The 23,800-nt window shown below is 41.1% G+C and overlaps 1 protein-coding gene across 3 annotated transcripts in view; it reads left to right on the forward strand.

Moving 5' to 3' along the window:
- The window catches only part of pacrg (PARK2 co-regulated), a 178,765-nt gene that overhangs the window by 87,017 nt on the left and 67,948 nt on the right, over window positions 1–23,800 (forward strand). For all 3 annotated transcript variants that reach the window (XR_006106530.1, XR_006106531.1, XM_042501183.1), the window contains exon 4: window positions 7,211–7,360. Coding sequence is in view for 1 of the 3 variants with exons in the window: in XM_042501183.1 (XP_042357117.1) it covers window positions 7,211–7,360 (150 nt within the window). In the remaining 2 variants the exon portion in view is untranslated. The remainder of the gene's footprint in view (window positions 1–7,210; window positions 7,361–23,800) is intronic.

A 23,800-nucleotide genomic window follows, 5' to 3' on the forward strand; every position in this document is an offset into this window, starting at 1 on the left:
AGCAACGTGGACAGGAAGGACATCTTGTGTGGCGAACACAGAGAAGTTAGAGGAATGCACAGTGTGGCTTTTGTTTGAGAATTTCTGCAAACATGAAAAGACTCACAGGCTCACACACACACACACACACACACACACACACACGCACACATACTGTCTTTGTTTGGCGCTGCTGCCAAGTGGAGTGTCAGTTTCAAAGTGGGAGCCTTTAAGTGGCGCCCAGTGAGCCTGGGATAGTGTTCATGTCATGGGCAGTTGGCTTGTGGTGTGTAGGAAAGTGTGTGTGTGTTCTTTGTTTATGTGTGGGTGTTGGACGTCTGTGGAGGCAGAGGGGCGTAACGGCCAACACCAGGCAGAGCTGTTGGAGACACAGAGACACAGTGACAGACTGACCCTGGCACAGAGTCTGTCACCACACTACACACAGCACTGAGCACACACTGTAAGGTCTTAGCCATTACACATTTCACAGTGTGACATATAGAGCTTTGTGTTTGCACAAGTGTTACTGTTTTTTAACTAAGGCTTTTCAGTGAAATTGTATGTGTTTGGGAAGTACTGAGCAAACGACTGGATACACAAGGCTTGGATTATTCTGCAGTTGTGTGAGAGTTTGTAAATAGATGTTTTGATATAGTTTTGCTGTTGTTAAACCTGGTCCCCAGTCAATCATAAATCAATATGTTCTAGGGATGCACAATATGGATTCTTCTCAGCCGATACCAATAATTACCTGCTTCTCATGGTTGAAACCAATAAGATAACAGATTATCTCGGGCATGATTCACTCTACGACAAGTACGATCAGCAGGTGGTGTAAAAAGCGACCTTGTCCATACATGTGTGTGCTGCGCTCACTGCCATTATAATAATGTAACTTCTGTCACTGGTTATGTAGCTTTTCCACACCTTTTTAAAAGCACTGTGGAAATCAAAAGAGAATATTCAAGTCAACAACTGGACTGTTTCTAACCTCACGGTCGACTGCAAGTTGCATTCAGCAAGTAGAGTTGCAAAGGCATTCCTCAACGCATCCAATCTCTTCCGAAACCTTTGAGTGAACACAGCACCAGGCCCATGTCCTACATATAACATAAACAAATGTGCCTCATGAATGGCATGTGGACGCTTCTTCTTTGTGTGTACTGGCGAATTGCAAACCAACCACATGCATACTGCCACCTACCATATCAAAGTGTGCATAGGCAAGTGCACTCGGTCGTATCTAATGTGAAAACCCCCTTGATATTCCATGGCCCTGACTTAGCCAAATCTAACTAACATCACTATCATCAACACAACAAAAACAAAGAACAGTTTTGACTCTTAAAATGTTCATTTATTTTCTCTGGTAGAGAAAATCAAAAATCTCCCCCAACAAACTTTGGTTTTTATAGATCATTTTGCCAAAATTATCGAGATAATCTGTCAAAACAGACATGTCGGAGTGTTATGAACAATTAATTGAAACAGAAAATAAAGTTCCTCTGCCTCCACACGGTGACACTCAGAGACGACTGCTGCAGGTGTGCCCACTCTGCAGCGCAGACAGTTGGTTTGAGTCCGTGACAGGGCTAACTGTAGCATCAAACAGCTCGCTTTACCTAACAGTTACTAACAGGTTTAACAACAAAGTTGAGCCTTTTTGGTGCAAGTTTGTTTGGACTGTTTGAAGGCTCAGTGTTGGATGTGAGCTGCTTTGGTTGTGTTAGCTTGTGCTAATGCTCTGGAGACTGTCCTTCAGCACTGCGTTTAGTGGAAACAGGAAGTTTGCTGATCTGATGGGAGGTGGGCAGTTGTGGATCACACTTTTGGTGCAATCTTGTTGTCCTCCCCTGAAACTGTGAAAAACGTCCACACCAGCAATGTCATGTTTGGCTGACTTCAGCTGCTCTGTGTTAATTGGCAGCTCGTAAACCAATTTTAAAGGTGCACCGCCACCCATTTTATTGGGTTGTGTAGATGCTGCCCTTGTCATATCAATGAAACCAGTCTGGCTTCATATTATCAAGACTATAATTTCGTACCAGAATAATTTGTAATTATATACGTTTTCCATTATCAGCCAATTACTCATTGGACTGATATATATCATACATTCCTAAAACTGTATATTCGCCGTTGTCCGTGGAAGCATCAGAGAAAAACAAAAGTAAAGGTAACACTGCATGACTAGCTGATGAACAAATGGACATTTTCTGTGTGTGAAGTCTTCCTTTAGGTGAAGTAAAATTTGTTGAATTCATTTAAATTTGATTATTTTCATATAATACCCAGTGCAATATGTTGTTTCACAGGAGTATGATTTGTCAGCATATTTTACTGATGGTTATTATTTTAATATTGAAGCGGCCTAATGTCCATTTTGTCCTTCATCAAGAGGCATCCACTTTACACACAACTTGACATTATGCACAGAGCGACGGGGCCACTCGCTAACTTAGACAGTAGTTTATAAATTCAAATCCCTCAGCAGTTTTGGTCATTTGCCTCCGGGAGGCCAGACCAAAGGTGATGGTTATGCTCCTCATGAAAACACACACTTCGCACTGATAATGGAATTTTAAATGGCCTGCTCCTTATTAACTTCTTGGTTTATTAAAAATCGGGCCTGTTTCGCCATCCACAAGGCAAAGCCGCCAGTCCGTGTCTCTGTTGCAGATTAATTACTTTTCTATGGAGCAGGAGAGAAGAGGGGATGGCGGAAAGAGGAAGAAAGTAAAAAACCCGTCTGCAGACTAAAATGGCAAGATATATATTTTTCTCCTCTGACGTTAATACATCTTCAATGTGGCTGGCAGGCTCTTATCTGCAGAGCGACTGAGTCACGTCAGGCCCTGGTGAATTTTGATGATGACTGCAGGTCACCCAATGAGAATACACAATGAAGCAGGCTCTGGCTAACATTATACTCTCAGGGTCTGTCCTCAGTGACTAAAAGACTGAACTCTTTCCTACTGTACACTCTGCACTCTGTCCCCCTCAACCTATTTGCTCCAAGAAATTAAAAGACACTTCTACTGATGGATTTAATACATTTGTATGCTTTTGATGAATTTTAGAAGATTTCCTCAAAAATAAGGTGAAAGTGCAGAAAGAATATGGCAAGTGATTTCCTATGAAACAGTGACATTTCTGTTAGTAAAGGTAAAAAAAAAGATCCTGCTCAGCTCAACATGGTGACTTAAGAAGAAAGGGTAAATGTTCCTGAAATGCTGTGGTTTGGGTTTTCCTGGCCTCCTTAAATAGATAGTAGGATTCAAAGCCATGCCTTCTTTGAGCCCCACTTGATTGGCACAACATTTGTTCAGCTTTAGACCAAAGTGAAACTTTCATTACAAGATGATCCTCAGTTCCGCCTCTGCACGGGAACATCTTCTTCATATCTGAAAAGTGTATTTATACGCCACGCAAGAACAATTCAATGCTAAACTCTCCAATGTGTCACACTACCTCTGACATTGTATAGGAAACAGAATACAAGGTTACCACTGATTTATCTTCACTCTGAATACGAAACAGGTCCTTGCATGAATAGATTATTACTTTATTCAGATTTGTCCCAACACAGATTTTATACAAGCATTAATATATCAGGCCCTCAGCTGCCTTTTCCCCCGCTCTTTAAATTTTTTTTCTCCTTTCTCTCTCTCATTTTTTTTTTCAACAAGGCGAGAGTGCCGATGAATAATTGAACAGTCCCGCGGTCCAAATGTCACAGCAGGGGAAAATTGTTTGCGCTGGCTGGTAATTAGAATTTCATTGTTTGTTATGTAGGTTTGAAATTCCTGTCATTCCACATTCCACCTTATCTCAGTGATGGCAGATATCTCGCCGCTTGTCTATCCAGGGAGACACTAAGGCAGAGATGGAGAGATGGCACGGAGCACAATGCATCCGCTCATTCAGCATCATCTCCGCCTGCTGGTCCTCTATATAGGCCTCACACAGACACACAGGTGCGCACACACACACACACACACACACACACACACACACACACACACACACACAGACTCACTGAAAGAGTCAAAGACACAAAACAAAGGAGTAGTCACTTTTTTCTCAAGCATACACAGAATTGTATCAATGCAAGTGTAAAATGTTTCATCAGCCACTTGCTGTTTATATGACTCTTTCACGTTGTGTTACTTCATTCATATTTTGTTTCAGCCCTGTTCAGCGCTGCCCGTGCTCACAACTGAGAATGACATTTTGCTTTTAAATGTGTTTGCGTGCGTGTTGTGCATGCCCACATGATTATGTGCGTTTCGGTGTGTGACTGGTATGTGTGAGTGCGACAGCTTTGTATTTGCAGATGAGCTGTTTTAACACAGGCCGTTTGTGATGCAGTGTGCTGTTCCCTGAGTGCTCTGCACTGTTACACCATATTTCAGGGTTGTTGCTCTCTTTCTTTCTCAGTCGGTCATCTGCGTCAATTTTAACGTGGTGCCATGGATGAAAGTTGGATTGGTGGATTCATAGTAACATGACTTTAAGTGGACGAGGAGGAACCCATGTAGAAGATGGACTGTGCACAGCAGTTCAAGACGGTGCATTTCTGTGAATTTATGTTGTTGACTCAACAGACGCCAAACCAAATTAGTAGCATTGCCTCCTAGATGCTTGTAAAACAGACACTTTATTGCGCTTGTGGCAGCGGGCATTGTCGTCATCAACATTACAAAGCAAACACTTTTCATCATTTTTGTTTTTCCAGCCTTGTTGGCGGCGGCCATTTATTTTGAGTTAATGTGACCACCCCTCCTACAAAGTCAGGTGTCAAGAGAGGAAAGAATAACTGAAAGAGGGTGAGAGAGCCGTGGGCAGATTATGAGACAGTGTGCCCCTGAGTACAGATATGCAAAAGGACCCACTGCCTCTCCTGCACAGGAGCAAGACACACAAAGTTTGTGGTGGATTTCATGGATGTCATTGTTGTGTGTCTCCTTTTTGTCTTTGTGTGTTTTTTTTTTTTGGTTTTTTTTGAGGTTCTGCCACCCTTTGTGGTTATTTGTCTTTTTTAAGTAGTTTGTATTTGTTTCATTGTTTTGTGTCTCTTTGCAGTCATATGTATCTTTTGTATCAATCTGTAGTCATTTTGTGTCTTTGTGGTGATTTTGTGTGTTTGCTGTCATTTTATGTTCTTTTTGTTGTTTTGTGTCTCTGTGCTCATTTTGTGTATCTTTGTGGTCATTTTGTGTCACTGTGTGATCATTTTGTGTCTCTTTTTGGTCATTTTGTGTCTCTTTGTACTCATTTTACATCTCTTTGTAGTCTTATGTGCCTCTTTGAAGTCATTTTGTATCTCAAAGTAATTTTTCATCTTTTTTTGGTCAGTTTGTATCTCTTTGAATTCATCTTATTTTAGTCATTTTTTGTGTGTTTGTGTACATGTGCCTCTTATGGTTTGTTTACCCATTTTTGTCGCTCTTTTGTATGTCTTTGCAGTTCCTTTGTAGTAATTTTGAGCCTCTTACTGGTCAGCACTTGATTAACTGAGTACATTTTGCTGTTGAAGGCCAGTGGGGCCCCTGACCCCTTTGGTCCCTGGGCCTGTGCCCGCTAGGCCTGTTCCATAGTTCATCCACAGAAGGAGCACTAAAGGAGCTGTATGTGACATTCAGAACATTATATAGCAGCAAACCACTATTTGCTTTGTAAAGAGTAATGGAATAATGTCCTACTAAGCGGAGAATGAAGTTGCGCTACCTCTGTGTGTTGTAATCTGAGCTTCTCTGTTCTTTGTTTTGATTGCCATGCCGGCAGCATGTACATGTTAGCACATGTGAATCCCTGTGTGTGTCCCCACTGGCTGGATCACTGCCGCTGCTCTGCACTGCATTTATACGGTGGTTACTGGACTTATGAGGACAGCGTCAACGTGGAAGCTTAAAGCCCAACCTCTGGTTCCCCCACAGGTTAACAATTTCAGCTCTGTAAGCACTGTTGCCTTTGTAAGCATTGTGTGTTGCGTTAGCACTGTTAGTTGCTAGCCACTGGCTCAGCCACCTCCATGTTGAGAACCATGTGCAGACTATCCCGCCCAAGACTTTGCATCATAGATATGCTCTGAATGTCGCATACAGCAGAACACTTTTCTATTTTGGTAATTTCTATTGTCTTTTATCATATCGAAAATATGCCTTTTTTCTGCTTTTTGATTTCCAGCAGTGGGTGTGTAATATTATCTTTTTTTGTGCTAGCTTTTAGTAACAAATACCTCTCTCCTTCTCTGTCTTTCTTTTCATACGTGTCTCTCTCGCCTACTAACACATTTTCCCTCATCTCCATCAACCACGAGCCCTCAGTGTCTCTGCTTACTCTGTTTTCTTTGTTTTGTCTCTTTATTTATAAAATTTTGTTTTTTTCATATCTTTCATTCTTGTTGTTGTAGGTGCTTACTGGCAAAATAGGCATTGTGATGCCATTACCATCCCCTGTTTGTGAAAGTAGGCATCAAATGACAGTTTAAGATTTGATAAAGATAAATAGCTCAGGTCTGTTTTTCTAACTTCAGGTATGCTGACAGTATGCACAGGGAATTGCCAGCACGCGTGCAGAAGCTCACATGAAGAAAAAGAGAAAAAAAAGCACAAATAAAACAAGCGTAAAGAACTTGAAAAATATGTCAGTCTTAGTTGCTAATCACAGTTATTTTCTAACCCTTTGCCCTCTGCCTGTCACATCTCTTCAGCTCTCTTTCTGCCATTTTGTCTTTTGTTGTTTTTCCCCCCTTCCCTCTTTCTCTCTTTGAATTTGTCTCTCTTGATCTCTGTACCCCTCAATCTCTCCTACCATCATTCCCTTTTGTTCTCTCTATCAATGGGAGATGAAGTTAAGTGCAGCTGTAGGCCAAATAGCCTGGTGATTGGCTCTCACGTACTCCTGCCTCCCCAGTGCATTTGAAATCACTGATTGCAGACAAGCCAGTCTAAATCAAAGCCCAGCTATAAAGGAAATGCTTTCAAGGGAAAGGGAGTGTGTGTGGGTAAAGATTTATGTGTAATTTGGCTGTGTGTGTATGCTAAGCCTGCTCTTATGTACCATATAGTTGCAGTTGTCAGAATCACTCTACATTTACTGTACCTCCACCTGCCTGAACAAACAACCTGTAAATCAGATCTTAAAAAACAGGCAGACTGTTTGTCCTTGCACACCCTTTTTTATGAGTCTCAGCTGACCTTTGCCATCTGTCTCTGCACCCTAGATGCACTGAACACGAGGAACCGTCAGGTGATCTGCACCACCCTGAAAGTCCTTCAGCACCTGGTGATGTCCGGAGACATGGTGGGAGAAGCCCTGGTTCCCTACTTTAGACAGATCCTCCCGATTCTCAACATCTTCAAGAACATGAACAGTGAGTTTGCAGCCATGCAAATGGTTAAGTGTTAATGTGTGGGCAGATGGTGTGTCAGCATGACGAGACTCTGTGCTTTTGTGGAGTAGTCATTGTGTGATCGCGTCCCTTTGTGTTATAAATCATGTTTCGTGATAGTACTACAAACTATGAGCCGTGAAAGGCACTGATAGGTATTCATGTGTAGTTAAGGCTGTGGTCAGGTGAAACCAGGTGTTTCTACGAGCTGCTCAGTTGTGGGAAATGGCATGCAGATGTTTGATGTCTCCTCATATTTGACTGTGAATCTCATGACTTTCAGGCAGAAAGCATCCTGTTTTCTACCTATTGTTTTCTCCATGGATCCAATGTATGCGCCTGTCCCTGAATCCTTTTTCCTTTTCCTCCCACCACTTTAACATCCACTTGACAGAGGAGCTCCATTTTGTCCTTTCTGCTGTCAGTCAGGCTGCATTGTGTGCGGCTGCTGAGGAAGAGACTTTGTCCTTGCTCTCTCTGAAAGCCTCCACCTGGGTGACACCAGGACCTGGGGAGATTGGCATCAGATAGGCAGGGCTCTTTGTGCGGCTGTGTCAAAGCACTTAGCATGGCGTGACATGATGTGGGCCCATTGAAGGGCTTAGAGGCACAACCGATCCCAAACACGGCTCGCCACACAGTCAGTAGGATGTGGAGAGTGACATTGTGAATCAATCATTTAAACACAGGCTTTAACAGGAGAAAACACAGGGCTTTAGTCTCTTAATCAATATCCAATTTGAATCTCTTGTCTCTTTAATTCGCTTACATTATCTGTTACTATTTGCTGAGGTCTAAAAAAAGGAAGGCGAGAGCCGAAAGAGATAGCAGGGAAAGACAAAGGATGGCAAAGAAAAGCCTGCCTTATTAGCACATGGCCATATGCAAATCTCCTCTGTAAATTAGCTGTCAAATCAATCCCCTAAACCGTTTTGAAGCAGGAGTTTCTCCGCCACAGCGCAGGCTCAGCAGTTGGCCAGTGAACCCCACCAGGAATAGTTTTATCTCCGCCTGGTAGTTACCATGCCGGCCTGTCTACCTGCCCGCCCGCTTGTCTCTCCTCCTCTGGCGTACATCGATTAAACCCAAGCCAACCTCTCACCTGGCAGACGGCCCTGCTATTGACCTCTCCCAGAGAGACCAGTCCGGGCCAGAGAGGGGTCCATACAGCTGCCAAAGCACAGGACCCAATCGGCTAAACAAGGAAAGCGCCTCATGTTCAGCATTTTATAGGCATAAAATAGAGTTTCTCTCTTTTTAAAGTTTAGTTACAGTTGAGGTTGAATGATGCAGAAAGTTTTGACAGACGTATACAAGCATGTATACTATCAAAAACAAAGAGTTGGTTTTTGTTGTGATTGATTAGCTCATTTTCGTTTTAAGTCATTGTTCACCTGTACCGCTAATAATCAGGGTCAGAAGTGTTAGAGCCAATTTAGTGTTTGTACTTAGTTTAATTTATGAGTTGTTGCCCCCCGCAAGCCAGGCTATTCAATAGATGCTGACAGGATACTGAATCCCTATTAAGGGTAAGTGACACCTTCAGCCAGGGGAAATTTAGAATTTAAAAGCCTGCAGGGAGGACGGCAGCATACAGTTTTTTGATCACAATTCATTTAGACACACGTATACTGATTCATGACACACATCTACTGTGAAGCTCAGTGCTGTTTTTTGGCTAAAGTTATAAAGGCAGTTTTTTTTGTTCTTATGAAGACCAAAAAAGTTAGGTTCTTTGTTTGAACTGGAACTTGTGTCCGTGTCTGCTCTGGCTGGTGCTTATCTTTTTTCTTTTCTTTTTTTTTCCTGGTGTGTCACGCTCAACATCACAGGCGAGCCTGAAAACTGGTCAGTTAAAACAGTAGAAAGCAGCATGGAGGCCAGTGAAAATGTTATAGTACTAATTGTTTTTATATCTCTTGGTAATTCAGTCTGTCTCTCAAACTCGGTGCTGACTAGATTTTGAATGATGTTCGAGCACTGCTTGGACGGAGACAGGGAAATTTGTGGCAGCCAGTCAATGTAACGGCAAAAGTTAGTATGCCCACCTGGGTGTCATACTTCCTTTGCTGCCGATCGGAGCGCGAACCAATAAATACCTGTGACCACTCATAGTCATTTGTCCCAGGAGTGAATGACAAACCTATATGTGTAACCTTTACCATAAACTACAGAAGTAAAATGTAAGTAGGTGTTACATTTTTTGTTTTCTTTTGTTTTTCAAGTGGAAAAAGGGCTTTAGATAGACGGATGGATGGAAAGATGGACAGACAAATATAAAAACAAATAGAAAGATAAGATATTTCTATCTCCTCCCATTTCCATTTGGGACTTAACTGATAGAAAAGCTGTCAATTCACATCCTGCACCACCCACTCCATGTTAACACACAAAGATACGACTTCAGAGAATATATGCTTCTCTTTTGGGGACCAAACGCTCTGTGAACCAGAAGTCTGTGTTCTTTCTGTCTAATACGCAAATATTTCAGGGTTGTTGTTGTTCTCTCGCACTCTTTCTCTCTCTGCGTGCCATTGTCTCTCTTCTGTTTTATGTGGCTTGTTTATATCAATATCAAAGCTTTCATTGAAGTCCATCTATTATCTAATATTGCTTATATACACCTCCAGCTCCGTCCCACGCTCAGTCAGCTGTCTCAAGCGGAGCCAGCGTGCTGCCTCTAGCAGACAGGCACGATCATTGTGTTTAATACACTAGAAGACACAGAGGACTGTCTAGTAGTGTGTGGTAACATCTCCCTTTGGCTCTCCCACACTGTAACTCACAGAGCTTGCATGGCATCCCTCTTATCTCCTGAGCCACAAACAGGCCACTGTCCAGTATGTGCCAAGTGTGTGTATCTACATTTGTGTACATCTGTCATGAATAGATCGGTTGTGTCCCATATGCAGCTGTTGACTTCAGTGTGGGTGAAGGCCCCAGTTTTGTGTCTCACTGTTCACTGTTCACTGTTCGTGAAGTCTGCCTGCCTCAGGCACATAATGCTCCACTAGATGTCCACTACATGCTACACACATGTATATATAATCACATGCTGTCCCAGCTATAAAACCTGTCTGTGTCCCTGTCTCCTCAGTTGTTCTAGCTGTGAATCAATAGGCTGACAGCCACTGCTGCAGCGTCAGGGCTACACTTAGATATCACCAGTATCTCATCACGGGACAGATCCCCTAGGCTGTGCTCACACACTCCCGCTGTGTCGCTCCCACTCTGAGACAGGGTTGTGACCTGTTAAATTGGTCTGTATACAGGCCTTATCTGAGCCATTTTTCCAGGGTCAGAGCTGGAGCTTTACAGCCATCTCCAAAATGGACCCTCGGGTGTCCTCTCACTCAGACAGAGCACTGGACCTCTGACCAGGAGAGCACACTCATGCCCCACATGCTCAGCCTCTCTGGGATCCAGGCCTCCGCAAGAGGAACGGCTCCATTGTTCAATGAGGAAAAATGTGCCTCTTAACTCCAGGCAGCCGCCTGCCATTCTTACCGCCGACACAGTAATGCGTCATTTTGAAGCGCACAATAATGAGCAATCACATAGTATCACCGTCCTTGATGTACCCCTTTGTCTCCTGAATCAGCGCTCTCAGCTTTTGTTTGCTTTGTGCCTTTTGCATATCAGCTGTGTTTATGTGTGTGTTTATGTGTGTGTGAGAGACAATGTTGAGGATAGTGTAGGAATTCCTCCAATGCGATTTGCACGGCTCTCTTGTTTGCTTGCTGTGATGAATCTTATCCCTAATGAAATGCAACAACGTTCCTTATGAAGGAGAGATGTGCTCCCTCATCCAGCAAATTCCTCTTCTGAGCTCCAAAGGAAGGGGACTCGTCTACTGTACATCATCTGAAGGAAGAGAAAGAGAGTTTGTGGAGATCTGTCGGACAGCACAGTAAACTATACAGAAGAAATATTCTAGGGTCTTGAATAGAGATCGAAAGGGTGCCATGACTTTTCTTATTTAGTGGATCAAGTTGTAGCTAAACTTGTCTGACCCACATTAAATACAGTTTTTTTTCTCCAATGTCATTATAAAATGCAGTGCATGCACCTAAATATCACTGATCCTAATGAGTTTCAAACAGTGATGTATACAGATTTAAAATAAAGTAAAAGGGAGACAGCGGACAGCAGTGCTCTCTATCTGATATCAGATATAAGTGAGGACAAAACTGAATTTGTGCACATCTAGTCTTGATACCAATTTGTGAAAAGAATTACATTGTAATGATGCTACATCAGCCAGGGTCCTTTTTTTAAATTTGTTTTTATACATATGTTAAAGGTATATTCTGCAGGATTTTCTTTAAAAACCATGTGTAGGCTTCTTATCTTACTGTGTGCGGAACGTACCTTGGCACAGCACACAGGTGAGCTTGGCACTTCATAAAAAGCTAGTGGCAATTGCCAGACCGTAAGCAGCATGCATCCAAGAGGAGGCTATGAATATCACATGCAAAGCGTCTAAAAACGCAGATAAAGTGAGGCGGAACACTAAGTGGACAAAGCTGAGGTTGGCTTTCAGTTTTACTTTTGCTGGCGTTCTTTAGAAACAGTAGCTGCCAACTTCTGCATAGTATACCTTTAAACAAACATTTTATTATAAAGACATTTTACAGTTGTTCATTAAACTGTATCATTAAAAAATGCAGGAAATAAATGTGCATTTTTCCTGTTAGCTCACCTAGCATCACTGAGCTGGTTAACAAAAATAGTTCCACAAATAAAATATTTATTGATGCAGTTTGCTGCTCAGTAATTTTTTTTCCATTTCTGCCAACAAATTCAGTGATATAATATAGTATCTGTTCTAACCTTGTTTCAGCAGATCATTTCAGCCTTTCGATCCCAGTCTAGTTTTTTAGTACAGTATATAAGGATACGCCACCTAGTGACTAGTACATGCCTAGAGTAGCTTGAAACATAGCTGAGTGGAACATGATTTGGTTCCAGGACTTTTCTTTTCATTCAGCTTTCAGTATTTCATATATATAAAAATGGGCAAAGACTTCATAAAGGGATGTTTTTTCATGAAGTCTTCAGCGTCTGCGTTGCTCCACATTGTGTCTGAATGTAGTTGATGTTTGCCTGGAGGGCTCCTCTGGTATTTATTTGAGCCTGGATTGTAGCATTGTTGTTGTTGTCCTGATGATTTTCTCCGCTTATCTGTAAGGTGTAGGTCCTTAAACTCCTATTCATCACTGACAAACTCTCTCACACACACATGCACACACTGAAACACACATTCACACACCCATACATATATTGCTCACACACGCTGCGGTGATGTGGTTCATTTGGCCTCTTTTATCTTCCCGCTAGGAATGTGTCCAGCTATGATAAGGTCTCACCCACTTGCATTGCTGAGCCTACACACACACACACACACACACACACACACACACACACACAAACACACACACACACACACACACACACACACACACACACAGAGAGAGATTGTGATAGTGGCTCTCTGTCTTCTGTGCCTGGGCGACTGGTGAGGTTTTTGTGTTGGTGACAGATGCAGCGCCGTGGCTGACCACTCTGTCTTCCCCTCGTGGGCCTGCTTTATCTGTATATCACATGACACACACATGCACACACATGCTATACACACTCTCACAACTCATGTTGACCATCTCTATGAATACAGCGGATCAGTTACAGCCCGTGCTGATCGCTGGAATGGAAATAAACAGGAAGAGCCAGCTGACCTCGTAACCTCTCCTGCTGCACGACATAAGAACAGGAACAACGAGACAAGGACACTTCATCATCTGTAGATGGAGATCATGTATATGTAGCTGTCACATATGAAATAGCCATCATGAACACACACACAGGGAAATCTAATCCAAAGCTTTTTTTTAAAACTCATTTTAATCTGACAGAAGGCCAAGCGTATGCCAGTGTATTCAGCCACCTGTGCTCTTGTGCACAGCACAACGTAATGCTCCCGTTTACTGCCAGAACACTGCGCTGTTGCGTAGATGGTGTTGAAGTTAATTCCTGGGGATTCCCATTCACAAACATTTGTTTTATTTAATGACCTTTTCCAGCTGCCGTTGTGAAAAATTAATTCACTGCCATGCCTTTCACTGTGTACATAGCGACACAACAGAGGGGACCATGCACCACCACCACCGCTACCCTCCACTCCACCCACCCACACACACACACACACACAAACCTGTAGCCCCCATGTAATCCATCATCCTCCACAGACACACAGAGCTCCTTGTCCCTGCGGACGACAGAACACACACCTCATCCTCAGCCCCCGTCTCCTCTTCCATGTACCTCTCTCCAATGGGAGATATCTATCTATCAAGCAATCACAGCCTGCCAAGACCCCTCTGCCATTAAAATACAGAAAGAGTGGGAGGAACCAAGAGAAAAAAAGAGCAAGATGGAAGGAAAGATAGCATGAGTGAGCGCAAGATGAAATCCAGGTAATGCTGTCTGTTCTTACCTGCTCCACCGTTAGCATGCTTCACAGCACATAATGACTTTTTCCTTCTCTCCTGAAGCTTAAGAAAAGACAAAAATGAGGAAAATAGTGGAAATATATTTTTATAATAATGCCATCCCCACCTCCCCCCTATCTCCCTTCACTCCTATACTTCTTCCGCCTGCAGACATGCCCACCTGGCTCTGTTAATTTCTATTGTCAGCAGGTCTGAGGCGGAGCAGCCAATCAGGTGCGAGCGTCAGCCCTTGGGCCTGCAGTCGCTCTGCGGCTCCAATTTAAAGGTCAGCTGATAAGCAGCCCGATTCATGCATAATCTGGGCTGCTCTGCAGGCAGACACGCAGCCTGCTCAACGAAAACACACACACACACACACACACACACAGCCGATATATGCATCACACTCTCTGTCTATGATTGACCCTCTCAAACTTTCCATTTTGCAGACTGTGATAGGCACGTTTCACTTTGCCTTTTCCAGCTGGAACGTGTTCGTGCCTCTATTGTTCCATCAGGTTAGATAATGTACTTTTTCTAATTGCTTGAGAGGAGCGCCTCAGTAAGAACTTGGCTTCGTGTTTGTTGATTTGTTCATTAATTTGTACATAGTGCCTTTTGCAATGTGAAGCACTTAGGGGAATTATGGGATCCACTCTTTAAATGGCACAGAGCCCTGAGGCAGGCAGTATACTTAAAATGAAATAGAATTTGGCGTCTTCGCACTAGCAGTCTGCAACTTAAACAAAGCACCACTTCGATTGCTGCAGTATGCAGATCGCTGGCTCGCCTCTCGCCGAGTCACTGCGACTGCTCAGCTTTATTTTATAGCTTCTAGCTATATCATTTTCTTTATAATATCATTCTTCATTTTGCAATAATGTAATTAAACAAACAGGCCTTAATATACAGGAAGTTTAGCATTGGCTTGGACAGCATTTTTGCAAACCCTCCAAATGTAAATTTGTAATATTTATACTAGAATCTGATGTAACAGGATGTTCGTGAGGTCAGATCTGTCTTGGTAGTCAACACTGATATGAATTAGTTAATAATAGTTATTAATTCTTTGTGCTGCTATCTTGGCCAGGACTCACTTTGAAAAGAAGCTCTGAATCTCAATGGTTCTCAAAGGTTAAATAAAAATAAAAATAAAATGAGCATTTCCTTTAGTGTTTTTATTGCTGTTGAAGTGGGTGAATCGGCTCACTGCTGTCCTGATTGGACACTAGAGAAACTCTGTGTAACATAGATTGCTTAAGTCTAACTTTAACTTTAGGCAATTTGAGCATGACAGGTGGATAACACTTCAAACAAATTGTAACCAGTTCAAGTAGAAAATGGCGTCCATCCCCAAAAATACATTCAACATGAATACCCCCTTAAGACAATTCACCCCAAAATCAAAAATATAGATTTTTCCTCTTACCTGCGGTCTTATTTTGGTTTGAATTGCTGAGCGTTGGAGATCTCAGTGGTCTCACTGTAAAGGCATTCTGTGGTCTCACTCTAATATCCAACGTTTTTAGCATGTCTGCGAATACATCTACACATGGAAAAGAGGCTGTGACAGCGCGAGATGTAACCATTTATGCCGCCCTCCTCTGTTCAGCTGTAATGTTAGCTCTCTCAGTGGTGCTAGGTGAGCTAGAAGTAAAGCATGCTGCCTTTTGTATGGTGATACTGATGGCAGGTATAGTTTTCTAGAAAGAAAATAGTCCCTGCATGATAATGCTCACAACACGTAACTGACATGACGTCTGCATAGAGACATTACTGTTGAGTTTTTAAAATGTTCATGTTTGGTGCTCTGAGCACCACAAGCTGAGAGTCATCTAATTCCATTATGTTGGAGAGAAGGCAGACATCTCTACGGCTGGTATCTCCAACACTCTGCAACTCACACCAACACAATGTGGACTGAAAATAGCACTACATGTACAGGTTATATGTACTTTTAAATACTTAGTCCCCTTAAAGGGCTAGTTTGCCTGTCTTCATGTGTATTTAATCCCAACACCTAAACCTTGGAAATGGACTTGAGTAGAGAAAGCCTTTAAGTGAATGCTGAGCTTAAGATGGATAGGATCAGGTTTAGCACATGCTTACTTGTAATCAGTAGACGACCATGTATGTATTCTTACTGTGGAACCAGAAGTCCTCAATCTCAGTGGGGCTCGTCCTTTCATTCCCTCTAATCCAAGCAGCACTCAATTACCTAATTGGATGAGTTATGAGGGTCCTTTTCCTCCTATCTCAATGAGATTAACACACTCTGTAATTAATGAATTTGGGGCACTTTGAAACGATTCGCAGGATTGTCCAGGCTTGGGGAGCCTGACATGTGTAACACAATTATTGAGTTGTCTGAATTAGACAATAGAGTGAGATGAATAGTGTGGACATTAGCTGTGTTTTCCAAAGAAAAGGTGATCCTTCCAGCCTGAACGTGGTTTAGGTTGATTGGGCTGCTTCGTTGTTATTCCCTTTAGTGTGTGTATCTGTCAGCAATTTGTTAACCGATGAATGTGTTGCTTCTTGATGTAATTGTTATGTGCTCTTGTCTTTAAATCTGTGTCCTTGTGCGTGCCTTTGTGTGTGTCATGACTTCCTAGTAGCAAGCGGGGAGCTCTCCTGCAGCCTCTCACCACATCATTGTGTTTGACATCTCTGCAGGCAGCCAGCGACACAACGCTGGTGTGTGTGCAGGCATTTGTCCGGCCCATTTTGGATCAGCATTTGCACCCTGCGCCAGGTTGCCTGTCAGCTTTCATAAACAGCCACACCTTCACGAACTGGCCCGCCACTTGAAAGTTAAAAAAAAAAAAAAGATGCAATTTCACAAAACAAATCACAAATAGCATTTCAGTCTCCTTAACTTGTCCCAGGCAAGGACACATAGCAAACAATAGAAACAAAATAGATTTTTATTACCAGTGTCAGAATACAGTCCTAATTCCCTCTGCTTGTCAGATGTGGGCAGAAATATAAGTACACTGAAGAAAACAGAAAGGTAAAATATGTAATCTGAATTTGAAGGATGACAGTTAGATGTGGGACACCTTCATGGACTACTGAGCTGCATTTTTTCCTATTACAAAAAATGTAAAGATATAGAAATAATGAGTTCCCTACATATTATTTCAGACTTAAAATACTGATACCTTTTTGGGTCACTGTTTGGGAATTACTTAACCCTTTGAAACCTCAGCAAACGGGCATGATTTCTTCCAAAAACATGGGAAGAAGGCAGTGAGCAACGAAAGGCCCAAAGACCCAAAAAATTTGCAAGAAATTAGTAAAAAGTACATGAAAAACCTGAAAATTTGTTTGTTTGTTTTTTAAATGAAAATGAAAGGTAAAAAAAAAAACATGAACAACAAAAACAAACACAAAAAAATTCAATAAAAAATCCTTTGAAATTATACAAAAATAGTAAAATAATTTTAAATGTGTAATTATGATAATTATAAATACAGCCTTTGTCTAGCTTTTTTTCCCTTCTTTTTTCCCCCTCCGAGACATTTTACTGAACTTTTAAAAAAATATTTTCTGTCCTCTACTAGTTTCTTGCAATTTGTGGAACATTTCTTACCAAGTTGCCTTTCTGAAAGAAATCCCACCAATTTGCTCTGGGTTCAAAGGTTTTAATACTTGTCAACGATGTCCAAAAGCAGCACAATAAAAAGGGATGTCCCAGGTTTCGAAGGGGTTAAGATTTTCAAGCGAGTCCTCAGCCTGGTTTTGTCAGTCACAATGCCTCCACACCTGTCATTTTTAGGGTCTGTCTCCTGTCTGTCTGCGTCTTTAGAGACCCACCCCCATTACTGCCCCTCCGCAGCACGTTTCCCTGACAGAGGAAACCTTATCTCCTCCGTTCTCACACAGGCATGCGCCACTCACAGTCTTCACCATCTCTAATGGATGTAATTGAAACCTTTGCTAACATTCTAATGCACGCTATTCCTCGAGAACCCCCTAAACACCCTCAACAACATCCCCCCACCTACTCACACAAATCTCCACATCCACTCATCAGTTTATAGCTGGCTCCCCTCTCTAATGTTTCCATCTGGCTCCGTGGTTCATATTCCTCTAGCCATCACAAAATACGAGCTTACAAAACTGTATGTATCCGGACTTTAGCACAAAATGTGATATCCGTTATTTGACCAAGAAGACTGATACTCACAAAATGATTGCTGCCGTTGAATGAGAAGAAGTAAGCCTGAGGGATTGATTGCGTTGTCCTGTCTTTTTCTTTTATATAGGCACCCATGGCCTTGGCTGAGGTGATGTTTTTCTCTTGACAAAAATTAATTTGTCCAATAAAATCGATCAATCAATGTGTGTGTAGGGACTTAATGACCCTCCAAATTAATGTTTTAGAGGCACCCTTCAAACTGACTTTTAAAAGAAATCATCAGCAAGACTAGCAGAAACAGAAACTAACAAATGTATTTTCTTATTTAACAGACTGAATTACAGTCAAATATTCATTTACAACAACTTCAGGATAGAAAATCCCTGCGTCATGTACATGAAGTCAAACAGCACTGAGCAGAAGCTGCCTCAATAAGAATAAAAATAAATAAGTCCACCAAAAAGAATCAGTATCTGTTTAAGTGTCTGGTAGATTTGGTTTATCAGAGATGATAGCAAAGCAACAAACTACCTAAAATAAGCAATGTTTACAGATATGGCCGAAAATGACTACAGAAATGTAGGTTAGCCAGTTTTACATATCTCCACTATTCAAAACAATTGCAAGTTGTCTGCTCAGAGGTGATTGTTGTTGTCAGCACAATGTCATGGTAATGTGGTTGATAAAGATTTTAAAAATTGCCATAAACGTTGTTTAATCTTTTCCACTGCATAATGTCTTTAAGTGATTCTTTTCTTTATAACAAGCATTACAACAACAACAAAAATTGGGGTAATATTCTGATGTCTTGGGAGCTTAACAAGCTAGCTAGCTAGTGTTACATTGTTATTGCTTATTTGTGCACGACAGCCCCACATTTTAACATATTTCCATGTTGCTGTCCCCCTTTTAATAACATATGACACTTGATAATTAACTGACTGAGCTCCTCTTATATCAGTGCAGACTGGCAGGGCAAGAGCACGGGTTGCTCATGTTAATGTTCTTTTCTTTTTTTGAATTTTTTGACCAATTGATAGTATGAAACTTAAGCTGTGAAGGTATCGACGAGTGTCGATGATTTTCTTGCTCCCACCAGATAAATGGCTGTCATTGTGATAATACCATTATTGCCATAGTTGTTGGGACACTCGAAATGAGGGGTAGAGGCAATACACTGTAACAAATTGTAGTTTTAGTTGCCAGCATCCTACTGTTATTTTACGGTGTCACTGCTGTATGTGTATGTGCATAATGCCGTTATCATACAGCAGTCTACAAAAAAAATTCTTTTTTGTTTTAGTTTGGATGAACGATACATTTCTCCTCGAATTTTAGTGTGTTACAGTTTTTTAAAAAAATAGGATTGGGCCAAAATAAAGCCAATTAAACATCATCATTGTGTCATAAATGAGTCACAACAGTGGGCAGATCTCAATTGGCAAGGAGGGAAAAATCAAAAAATGTATTCATCTCATTTATAGGTCATAATTTATTCATCCAATTCATAATTATTCATCCCTATTATGTTATACATTCATTAACAATTTGTAGAACCTCTGTTAGATGTAAAGGCTTAATCATACACCTAATATCCAGGTCAGCAACATGGATCAGCAGTTAGTGTTTCATAAGCAGAACTGCGAAGCAAAATAATTATAGGAAAAGAAGGGTCACGTTGACCCTACAAAATTAGTAACTGCATGTGTGGGCATATTCAGCCACAGGAGTATTACAGAGAATTATTTTTTTGTAGATTTTCTTATCCTTTTACTTTTGAAGCATAATTAGGCAGTGAAATAATAACACTTAGCTTGCTTTACTGGGCTCTTTATTCACTGAAGTGTTTCAACCCAGGACATAAGCAGAGGAGCAAAGTGTCTGTGGCATCTTGTCTCAGAGTGACAGGGTCTGATAGTATGTGTGTGGGGGTGTTTTAGCTTGTGCATATACATAGCAAAAGAAAGCCAATCCACTGAACCAGATGTTGGCTCATTATGTATGACCGCCCACTATAGGAGAAGGACAAGGGTTATAGGGAATAAAAGCTGTTTTACCAGACGGTCAGTCAGAGATCCACACAGGCATACAAATATATATATATATATATATATATATATATATATATATATATATATATATATATATATATATATATATATATATATATATGTATATATGTATATGTATATATGTATATGTATGTATTCCTTCAGACATTTGCTCAATTTACCTAATTACACATTGACAATTTCACTGAAAATATTTTTTTTTTGCCCTCTGAGTTTTGCTGAAATTTTAAGCGGAGTCTTCTTCAGAATGACCCTGACCATGACCATGTCCAAATTTTTTTCTGTTCAGGTTTTATAAAATATTTAAGGGAAAATCGCCTTAAAATACAGTGCAGCACATGCAAATGTCCTCATGTTTAAACTCTCATAAAATCTTTTCCGGCTGATATTTTCAATATAATCCTCTGCAGGATGACCCTGACTATGACCATCAAAATCTGAAGTAATTTTATTATCTCACCCCAAAATAAATTGAAAAGTTGGCTACCCAAAACCCGACGGACACATGAATTCACTATTTATTAACTACGAGCAAAAAATGTTATTCTCTTCATCTTCTCTTATTCCCATTGCTTGCTTGCTTCCTGCAGATCAATGCTCTCTCACCCACACAGATCATTTTGTGGTTGAACTGATCAGTGATCAGATAAATTCTACAGTGACTCACTGTGCCTTGTATGTGATGTTATGTGTAGAAATCAGTGGAGCTGTTTTTCCTTGTTGCTTTAATGAGGCAGAGAACAATGGCTACTTTCAGTGTTATGTTTGTTGCCAGTATCACAAGGACAGCAGAGACAGTGGATATTTCCACAGAATATGTACTGATATAGTTATACGATTGCAGGAGTAAAGATAATATATGCATCTTGGAGAGACAGCTGCATTTGCACTTGTTCAACATCTCAAATGACTTATCAAACCATCTTTAAAAAAGCTGAAATAAATCCATTGAGATGCATTTTTATTTAGCTTTTTTGACATCTGATTTACCCAGGGCGCATGAAGTGTCCAAGGGTAAATGGGGTCTAAGATTGTCTCAGTGTCTGCCTATGTATTAGTATTAATGTATTACTTTTCATTGTGCCCTAAAGCTCTGGTTCCCTATCACAAATAATATGAATAATGCAAATAACTTCTGTTTCTATATTTGAAATATCTTATTTGACACTATTTTCACTGGGATTTTTTGTAGTAATAGCTATTCAATGAATAACTACGGCCAGAGGCACATTGGCTGCTTTATTATCTCTATTTTTCACTGACCACCTGCTTCTAAAGTTATCTCTATTGGCCACTTAACAGTGTCTTTGAGTGTTATACTCTATAAAAGCTCAGTTTTACCAAACTGCATTTTCTGAGAAACAATGGTGGTGCCCCGAAGCAACAACCTTCAAGCCTCAGATATATGGACACATTTTTCTAAAGGAACTCAACAAGAGCCAAGCCAGCTGCGAGCTGCACAATTTGGTTTTGAAACACTGCATGACAAACATGGCAAATCTCTAAAATGTATGACAGAACACACCTTGATTTTATTCAGCTCCAAAACCAGTAACAACCAAATCAAACAGATGCAGCCTCGGAGTGTTTTTGCATGCCAGCTGCCAGCTGACGGTGTGCACAGAAATTAATGTAGTCACTTGCATTTTTATCTGAAAAGAATATGCTTCAAGCACTTAAGCGTTTCAGTGCTGCAACATTGCTAATGGTTAAAATTCATTTAATAAAGAAAAGATTAATATTTAAATAGGCTTCTGGCAGTGCCCAGTATTATAATTTAGAATGCACATTGTACATTGTTTGCATAATTAATTCATTGCAGCTTCATCTGTAAATAATATTGGATCCACACCAGTCACCCAGGCACAGACGACCACAGAACCTGTGTGTGTGTGTGTGTGTGTGTGTGTGCGCGCGCGCGTGCGTGCAGGCGTGCGTGTGTAGGGCGCTCAGTCACTGCTGCGCAAACATTTAGAAAATTCCCACAGTACTGTCTTATTTACTCTCAGGATCTGTTCTGTCACACAGGCATGCCTGCAGGGGCACACACACACACACACACACACACACACACACACACACACACACACAAATCGTCCGTGCCCTTCAAAGTCAATAGAGGGGATATAAACATCATGTCCGCCTCACACCACCATGTGGAATGTAAAATACGCCTGCTATGATCCACTTGAGATCAGATTCTATAGGTTGTTGCTTGGTGTCTCTCCAGGCCTCTCATGTTGCTAATGACCTCAAAAGGCGGTACATAACATGCCACGGTACATTAGGACAGCCGAGGACAGCAGCTGTGCGACTGAACTCTGATGAATGCCATATTATATCATGAAGGTGTTTTTTACAACATTTGTAACTAGTAGGGATGCACAGAGTTACCGGTTCAATATTGGTATGCTGATATTTGCCTTGTTGACTGCCAGTCTATCTGCAAATAAGTTGACATTCGCTGATGGCAGTGGCTAATGTTTCTCTGTCGTGTCACATCAATTTCGGGCAGGCTGAAAAGCAGGGCTTGAGACTTTGTTCTACATATAAAATGAGTCAGTAAGTACCCCACTCATACATTTTGAAGCTTTTATGTGTGTTAAAAAAGGCGGCTGCTAACAAGTAGCTAAAGTCGTTTAGTGTCATCTTGCAAAATGTAGTTTTTTTGCGTGAAACTTTGGTAATTATGATATATGTTATAGAAAAAAATGCCTATGAAGCAGTTATTATTTGAAAAATATATATTATTTTTTCATGTGAAAGGTTATATTAAAGATTGTTTCATAAATATTTATGATTGGGTTTGTGCTCATTTAAATAAAGTTTAGCGAAGGGCTTAAGTACTTTAAAAAACAGGTCAACAGATAATATTTCTTTGTTCCCCTGCCACTAAGAGGATAATAAATAACACAAAATAAAAAACTAAGCACAAACAAAAAAAAAAACCTGTCAGTATCGTCTATCGGCCATATTGTTATTTTAAACATCGGTATCAGGCCAGTGTTTCAAAATCGGTGCATCTCTAGTTATTAGTTAGAAAAAAAAAGAGTCTCATTTTGTACACGTTTGTATAATACATTCAGTACTCTCTGTATAAATACCGCTGTCAATGCTAATTGTCTAACATGAAACTGTCCCTATTTTGTTCAGTTGAGTTTTCTTTGTGTCTGTTTCTAACAAAAACTGTCTCTGTATTGAAGATCACAAAAAAAAGAAAACAAAAGTCCATGACAGCATAAACCAAACCCTGTTTGCTTACGGATATTGGATGCCTTCTGTGGTGGTTTATCCCCATCCGGTCTTTCCAATTCTTTGTTGTTATTTTCCTGCTGTTGATAACGAAAGAAGGCAGAGGCCACATAATTAACCTCCAACACCAACCAAAGTTTTTACATTATCTCACTTTGTCCTTGTTTGTTTCCACTCCTCCTGCTTTCTATTTTCTTTCCCTTTCTGTACTCTCTCACACATAACTGAAGCCATGCTTGGGTTTTCAGTTTTTGCCCCTATGTGCTAAAAGCCTTGGCCTCTTTGTTCTCCACTGCGTGCCACCCATAACACCGTTCTAGCATTGACCTGAGCGAGATGAATAATTCACCTGGTGGACTGTGGAGACTCTTGTAACGTCCTGACCCCCCAGCCTCCCCTACACACCTGGGACACACACTACACACTCCCGAAGGAGATGCACCCATGATTCTCCTCCTCTCACCTC

Source organism: Plectropomus leopardus, chromosome 14 (assembly GCF_008729295.1).
Source record: "Plectropomus leopardus isolate mb chromosome 14, YSFRI_Pleo_2.0, whole genome shotgun sequence".
NCBI lineage: Eukaryota > Metazoa > Chordata > Actinopteri > Perciformes > Serranidae > Plectropomus > Plectropomus leopardus.